The sequence below is a fragment of the Nicotiana attenuata genome, chromosome 8, assembly GCF_001879085.1.
Source record: "Nicotiana attenuata strain UT chromosome 8, NIATTr2, whole genome shotgun sequence".
Lineage (NCBI taxonomy): Eukaryota > Viridiplantae > Streptophyta > Magnoliopsida > Solanales > Solanaceae > Nicotiana > Nicotiana attenuata.
Genome location: NC_031996.1, coordinates 8,020,971 through 8,029,191, shown reverse-complemented (window position 1 = coordinate 8,029,191; position 8,221 = coordinate 8,020,971). Strand labels below are relative to the sequence as shown.

The 8,221-nt window shown below is 36.6% G+C and overlaps 1 protein-coding gene across 2 annotated transcripts; it reads left to right on the top strand.

Annotated features, from left to right (window-relative positions):
* LOC109230847 (uncharacterized protein At4g26450) lies at positions 1,404 to 6,768 on the top strand. 2 transcript variants are annotated; one of them, XM_019396302.1, is made up of 5 exons: positions 1,404 to 4,026; positions 4,171 to 4,360; positions 4,525 to 4,579; positions 5,249 to 5,302; positions 6,401 to 6,768. In XM_019396302.1, exons 1-4 carry the CDS (start codon positions 2,192 to 2,194, stop codon positions 5,299 to 5,301), a joined length of 2,133 nt encoding a protein of 710 aa, XP_019251847.1. In that variant the 5' UTR covers positions 1,404 to 2,191; the 3' UTR covers position 5,302; positions 6,401 to 6,768. The 2 variants fall into 2 exon arrangements, with proteins under 2 accessions (XP_019251847.1, XP_019251848.1); XM_019396303.1 differs by having other exon boundaries at positions 5,249 to 5,316.

The window sequence follows — 8,221 nt, the reverse complement described above, 5'->3', positions numbered from 1 at the left end:
GATCATATATCTATTATCTAGAACATGTCTTAGTTATGATCGCCTAAGTGATCTCCGGTTGATCATTATAAAGTGGGAGCTCGTGATGAAATCATAGATCGCCTATCTGTTATCTAGAAATTGCTCATGTATTATTTATGTTCGCTAAGTGTTCTCCGGTTGATCGCTTATTAGTTATTACCATAATTATATTCTTATAAAGTGAGAGATCATGCTGAATTCAAAGATCGCCGATGTGTTATTTAGAAATTGCCCATGTATTATTTATGATTGCTTAACTTATCTCAAGTTAATCCCTTATTAGTTAATATCATGATTATTTTTTTTTTTACAAAATGGGAGATCCTGGTGAAATCGTAGATTGCTCCTATATTATCTAGAAATTGCCATGTGTTATTTATGATCGCCAAAGTGATCTCCGGTTGATTAAATATTAGTAATTACCATGATCTCTTTTTTAAAGTGGTAGATCATAATGAAGTCATAGATCGCCGATGTGTTATTTAAAAATCACCCATATATTATTTATGATTGCCTAAGTGTTCTCCTGTTCATCGCTTATATCTCCTGATCATTTTTTATAAATTGAGAGATCCTAGTGAAATCATAGATTATCTATGTGTTATCTAGGAATCCCTCATATATTATTTATGATCTCCTAAGTGATTTCCTATTAATCGCTTATTAGTTATTAGCAAGATCATTTTTTAATAAAGTGGAAGCTCCAATGAAAACATAGATCGCCTATGTGTTATTAAAAATCGCCACGTACTTTATGATAGCCTAAGTAATCGCCAGTTGATCGCTCATTAGTTATTATCAGGATCATTTTTTATAAAGTGGGAGATCCTGTTGAAATCATAAATCACCTATGTGTTATCTAAAACCGCCTATTATTATAATCGCCTTAGTGATCTCTGATTAACCGCTTATTCATTATTACCAGGACCGAATTAACAAAGTAGGAGATCCTAGTGAAATCATAGATCGCATATGTGTTATCCAGGAATCACTCATGTATTATTTATAATCGCTTAAGTGATCTCTGGTTCATCACTTATTAATTATTACCAGGACGATTTGTTATAAAATGAGAGATCATCGTGAAATCATAGATCACATATGTGTTATATAAAAATTATCCATATATTATTTTATTATTAATAACTGCATATATAATATAATTCTCCCATAACTATTATGTGAATTAAATATCTATTACCGCTAATCATACACTAAGGACTAAAATTCCTAAATAATTTATTCGTTAATTATACTTCACTAATGAAATTTTACTGGGTATATTATTATTGTCGTTGTTCTGCGAAAAAATAACATAAGAAATCATATATGGTTTATATTTTTGACACAACAACAATATCATCTTGTGGTCCGTCTCTTTGACGCTATTATAATATCGACCCTCTCTTTTTACATTAAGGCATAAAATTGGATTCTTTCTTTGGCTCTGCTTTCAATAGTCCAATCTAAAATCTCCAGCACACAGTTAATCAGAGTGTAAACAATTTCTTTAATCTTTTGACCATAGACTTTGTCACTTTGTATGATTCTGTCCTGGATCTAATCTCCACCTAGTTGATTTCCTTGACCCGACAGAAATTGCAAAAAAAAAAAAAAAAAAAAAAAAAAAAAAAGCACACACACAAAAAAAACAAAGAAAATCATAAACCCTAACGGATTTAATCAGTTTCTATCTAAATTTTGTTATGGAAATTGCAAGGAGGAGTACAATTTGATGATCATGAAATAGATCTGAAACCCTAAACAATAACGATTGAAGCTTTGCAACCCAGAGAAACCCATTTGCTTCATTTCCCTAAAAGGTAATACTGCTGCTGCTAAATTCTAGATTGTCACTTAACAGATCTGTAAAAATTGAATCTTTGACCTTATTGACTGTTTAGTTTTAGTTGGGTTTTTTTCACAATGATCCATGAATTTGGAACAAGAATAAGGAAATAGAGTTTGTTAGCTTTCTGAGAATGGGTTATAGAAACTGCAATTGTTATTTAGCTTGTGTTTGGTTGAAGAACTGAATCCCTTATAAGTATAACTTGAATTGGTGAAGAAGAACTGAACCCTTGAGAAATTCTTCAACCCCTTTTGATCATTTGAGGAATTTGGGAAGAAATTTACATTTTAAAGGTAAAAAGATCCAATTTTTGAAAAAATGCACCCCAGGCAACGGAGTCCGGTAGCTGGGTATAGGTCTAGTTCAATGGGGATGGGTGGTGTGGCTACTGCCTCGCGGGTTTCACCTGAAGGAACAGCGAGAGGTCGTGTATTGCACAACTTGGAGTACAGAAACTATAATCGAGGTGGATTTGGGCGTGGTCAATCGAAGCAGTTTGGGTTTCAGCAGCCTTCGCATGGAAATGACCTTTTCATGGAAGCTGGACGGTTAGCAGCCGAGTACCTGGTTTCCAAAGGGCTGCTGCCACCAAATGCTCTTTCAGGGAAATTGCCAAATGGTAACTTAAAGAGCCCGGTTGGGAATTTTCAGGGGTTTAAGCGACAAGACGTTGATGAAGGTCGGACATCAGCTCTTTCACGTTTCGAGAGTGGTGTAGGTGATAGGAGAATGTTTCCTGATGAACATAACTCGGTGGGTTCAAGAAATTATATGAGAGCAAGGAGAAGAAATGAATCCTTTAGAAATTACAGCTCTGAGTTCAACCAAGAATTGCAAAGAAGTGGGTCGTCCGTTAGAGCCAGGGCCTACACTGATATGAATGGTCAAGATGTCGCTTTCCCACGTGATAGAGATGAACAGCAAGTGGCTAAAGATAGTAATGAGATGCTACCTAGTTCCCTTCTTCCAGGTAAAACAAATCCAGATATAGAGAGTACAGAGGAGTCAACGGGTGGTGATTCAAAACCTGCCTCGGGAGATTCTGGTAAAGAGACAAGTCCCATCAACACTGGAAATGATCTCCCATCAGAGGTTCAACCTGAACCAAACGAGAAACCTGATGACATTGAAATGTCCGAGAAAGAAGCTGATCCGGTTAATCTTTCCAACAGTACTGATGGTTTGGAGAAAACAGCTGGCAACGAGGATCTAGAAGTAAAGTTGTTCAGTGAAGAACATCACCAGACGAGCATGACTGCTAATGATTTACTTAGCTTATGCAGGTTTGGAAACGTTCCCACAAGAACACGTTCTTCGTTGGCAAACAGAGATTTGAAGGTTTGTCATGATTCTGTTACTGTAGATGAGAATGCTCATGAGGGCGGGCTCCCTAAGGAAACTGAATTGCATTCCCAAGACATCTCTGTGGATGCGAAAAGCCCCAATTCTGAGAAATTGAAAGCGCCATCCACGGAGGAAGAATCATGTCTTACTTATGCCATTAAGCAGTTAAATGAGACAAGTTCCTCATCCTTTCGTGAAAGTACGTTAATGAAGGAGGAAGAGAAATTAGTGGGGCTAACTGAGATTGAAAGTTGCAGTTCTATAACCACGGGAAGAGGTGAGAAAAGAGAGTTGGATGACGATGACAATTGTAAGGAGGGAACTAAGAGACCTAGAGAATTGGCTTCATTAAAAAGTACTTTCTCAGATGACTTTCTCTACCGTTCTAATTCAGTGGAAAAACAGCTGACTTCAGAGGAACCAAGGACATCACTCGGAGAGCCAGTAATGTTTCTGTCTGAGGAGAAGAGATTGGTAGACATCTCTATGATACCCGAGGGTGATGTGAGGCTAGGCAGTGACTTCGCGGAAAAGCAACTTTTACCGGCTTCCTTCAAGACTTTTGATCTCAATCTTATGGAAACTTCTGATGTGAATGAACATCATGATGCCAATCCTGTTCATATCTTCCCTGTGATTGCTGAAGGTGTAAAACAAGAAGCATCGGTTGATATGCATCTGACCATGGGTAGTAACTCTAATACAAGTAAATATGCTAAATCTGGCTTTGATGGGAGAGATGTTGAGGTGATTGATTTGGACAATGATTCTGAACAAGAAGAGAAGGCTTTCAGTAACCAAGAGAGAAGGTTAGTGTACACCTCCAATTTTCTTTTGCACAGTTCTATTTGTTGAATTAGTTATTGATTCCATCTTCATGTTGATTTAACTGCTTTTGTTATTATCATTCAAAAAAAAAAATTCCCACAAGATGGTTGTTGCCTTTTACACAGGTCTGAAGCTGTATTCACTGAAACGGATGGTTTTTCTAATAATGCACATAGTACCAACAATATACCCAATGCTCAGGACGGTTATGGACTTATGATTTCGGAATTACTTGGGAATGATATAGCAAACTGTTCTTCTCTACCAGAAGATATGAATTCTTTGCACAATGATATGGGCCTCCATAATGGAGAGGTACTAATGCCATAGTTTTCATAGTGAATTTTTCACACTGATATTTGTACAATTTTTCCATTTTACGATTAGTTTTCTCTGCTTCACTTACAAGTGAAAGTGCAATAATGCTTATGAAAACGCCTTGTTGTATATTTTCTTAATCACTCTTCTTTTTCCTTCAGGGCATGCTTGGTGACGATGATTCAATATATATGTCCTTGGGAGAAATTCCAATAAGTATGCTTAAGATCTCTTAGCAACACTTTTTGAATCTGAACTTTGTATTGAGTTGTGTGTGTGCGCGCACCTGTCCATGGTTCTGCCGTGATCCTTACCTGTATCGTACATTCCTTGATTTTTTCGCTGTTCATTTTTTTTTCCTGATTACGCATATTATATAACCATGTTCTTTTGAGCCCCCAGGGCTTTGGTCCAATGGTAAGAGCGCAACACGTGATGTGTGGGTTAGGCGCATGTCGGGTTCAAATCCTGCCTTAGATTAAAGCCTGGTGTTCAAGTGGAGAAGGGTAGAGGGGTGGGCCCATTAGCCACCGAGTTTAGAACCGTGCGCCATTGGCCATCGGGGATTTTCCGGATTTAAAAAAAAGAGAAAAATAAATGAATAAAACCATGTTCCTTTGGTAAGGATAGTCATTAGATTAGTTTCATTTGTTGATCAAGTGGCTTGCTCTACTTATGAGGACTAAGTTCTTTCAGAATTAGGAAAAAAAAAAAAAAACTATTTCTGTTTTCTTAGTCAGCAGATTAATGTTCATCTATATGGCCATAAGCATGTACAAGATTATCTGTGCTTTTCTGCTCCTCTCTTTTGATGGATGAGAATTAAGATAACAAGTATCTGGGGTCTTCTTTCGTCTCTAAGTGTGCTGAATGTATTTGCTGTAGGTTTTCTGACGGGCTGGGAGCAGCCGACACAAGAATTTGGGAAGCCATTTTAAGGTGCTATTACCCAGGTTTTGTTGAGATGTATTATCACAAAGTTTTCTTTATGCCAAAGCCTAATGTCAGTTGTCAAATACTAACTCTTTAGTAGTGCAACTTTGTAACATTGTATGCCTTCGGCAAGATCTTGCTTGTTTCTAGCATATGAAGTATTCGGTTCGCCCTTCCTCTCCCTGTTGTTGGAAGTTGGCAACAATGTGGTTTTCTTTTACTCATTTGCTGTTTCACCTCTTGTTTGAATTGGAAAATTCTTCTACTTTGTTGAAAGCTTAGTGGTCAACTACTTCCTTTATTGCTCTGCTGTCTATACATTTGCTTGCAAAAAATTACATGTCAATATGTCATCAAAGGGATTGGAAAGATATACATTGCATCATAACCCGTGCCTAGGGGCGGTTCTAGAGACCAAGGTACGGGTTCGGTTGAAACCGGTAATTTTGGTCTAAACTCTGTATTTGTCTTAAGAAATCTATTCAATGTGTACAAATTTTTAATTTATAACCAATAACTTAAAATGGCTAGAATCCTAAACCCATACACTTCAGATCCTGGCTCCGCTTCTCCAGTAGCCGTGCCACGCCTTTCTTTTCTTTATTTTGACCTCTTGTGATTTCCTTTATACTTCTTGACAAATATAACCTCTAGTCATGGAAATTAGGTTAAGCTAGAATGGTTAAGTCATGGACTCGTTTATGCAGATTGAAAAAAAAAAATGGACTCGTTTATGCATATATCAATCCCATGCTCTTGAAAACATTTTATTCTGTTTACTAAACGGGCAGCCTGGTGCACTAAGCTCCCGCTATGCGGGGGAACCGGGGAAGGACCGGACCATAAGAGTCTATTTTACACAGCCTTACCTTACATTTCTGCAAGAGGCTGTTTCCACGGCTCGAACCCTTGACCTTCTGGTCAAATGGCAAAATTTTACCAGTTACGCCAAGGTTCTATATTTACTGCATCGGAAATTGCATTACTTGCTTGTTTTGTTGACTCAAATTTGGACGAGCGAATCTTTAGGATTTGACTGGTCACTAAATAACATATATCTTTGAATCGCCCTCTAATCTGTCTTTTCTTCTCTTGATTTTCCAGTTGCAGCCTCTTATTGGATTCCCTTCTTATGGAGTTGAAGTTCTCTTTGATTGTTTACATCTCTTGATGTTAACAATCATATGAAGAATAAAGAGATATATATTTAGCTTTTAAGCAAAACAGCTCCTCTCTTGTTGTAATGATTTCCTAATAAGTAGCTCATACAATCAGAGTTAAATATCAGTGTTAGTTCGCTTGGAGCAGGGCTCGAACCTGTGACTTAAAACATTCTACATGGAACTTGTAGTACCCAATTCCATTCTGAAGCCAATGTAAAGTTCTCAAAATCCTATCTAGAAATTGGCCAAAAGTCTGACATGTGAAAAACAGTATTGGATGAATAGAAGTTACATTTTACCTTATGATTATACCTTGGTGACAAAGGGTGAAAGCTAATGAAATGAGAAATGTGGCAAATGCAACACTTTCCCCAAGTAGGAAGAGTAAAGACAAGATGAAAGCAAGAGTTTCGGCATCTTTCTTTACTAGTTTCATTTCCGTATGATGGTCATCCGTTCTCGCCGCTCCCTTTCTCGGCAAAAGCAGAGTGAGCAGCTTCTTTCTATCTCTGGGCAAGCCAGAGCAAGAGGGGCTCAAAAACTAAAAACCACCCCAAAAGTGTCATATTTATGCAATTTCTTGAGCAAAAGTTGGGATTATTTGCATTGAATGGCCTGGTTTGAAGTCTCTCTTTAAAATGTGTTGTGGTTAGTTTAACAACTACGCCTCAGTCCCAAACAAATTGGGGCGACAATAAGAATCCTAACTTCTTTATTTAATCTCAATTCATATATCATTATACCATGTTGCCGTTGGCTCAGTCGAATGGAACAAAATTTAAATAGTGGCCTTAAAAAAGGCCATTTGCGCAAATGCCCCGGAAAATCGAAAGGAAGAAGGAAATTATCTTAACTCGTAAATATTTGATAGCCTATCAATTCACTCCCTAGAACCCCAATATCGAAAACCATATCTTCTTTTCTAACTACTGGTGGGCATAGTTTAGGCAAACTCAAAATCCAAATTGAAATTGAATTTTTTGGATTTTTGGTTTGGATTTTCGTATTACGGATTGAATTTTTAAAAATTTTGGATTTCGGATTGGATATTGTATTTGGTACTTCGGATTTTTGGATATCCGAAAATTCAAATTTTTTATTTTTTATATTTAGTCCATTATCCATATGCCAATAGTAGTAATAAATTAAATACTCTACACATTAGATATTATCTCGTATATTCAATATTAATTACTAAGTTATTGTTAGAATACTTTTTATTTGGCCATGGTTTTACTGTTGCTTCTTCTTATCGATCGTATTAATGTCTCTGTTGTATTTTCTTGATAATGATTTCATTACTTGAATTCTTTATTTGAATGATTGCGGTGAGAATGATGAACTTTTCATGCAATTTAACATGAGTACTTCATTTGGATATTCGTTTTTGTAAAAAGAAGAAACATCTTATACGCTCAATACCGAAAATCCAACATATCTAAACTGATTAATCCGATACCGAACTTAAAAAATCCGTTTCAATCCGAACTTATTTGGATTGGATTTGGATTGTCATTTTTTAAATCGAAAATAAAAAATTCAAACCGAAATTTTCATATCCGATCCGAACTGCCTGGACACCCACCCCTATTTCTAACAACTCAAACACAAGATTTAAAAATCATCAGGTCTCAAGTTCAAACTTCAATCGAGGTGAAAATACTAGCCGATTTCTTTTCATTTATCTGAGCTGTGAAGCTTAGAGTTACTCGTTATCTTTACTGGTAAAATAATAGATATCTCGTGAACTTAATCGAGGTGT

Bases quoted from the DNA above. Each gene is read 5' to 3' on its own strand.
- LOC109230847 (XM_019396302.1), top strand. From the start codon at position 2,192: ATGCACCCCAGGCAACGGAGTCCGGTAGCTGGGTATAGGTCTAGTTCA. The intron at 4,361-4,524 runs GTACTAATGCCA...TTTTTCCTTCAG, and splicing joins TGGGCCTCCATAATGGAGAG to GGCATGCTTGGTGACGATGA. The intron at 4,580-5,248 runs GTATGCTTAAGA...TATTTGCTGTAG, and splicing joins CTTGGGAGAAATTCCAATAA to GTTTTCTGACGGGCTGGGAG.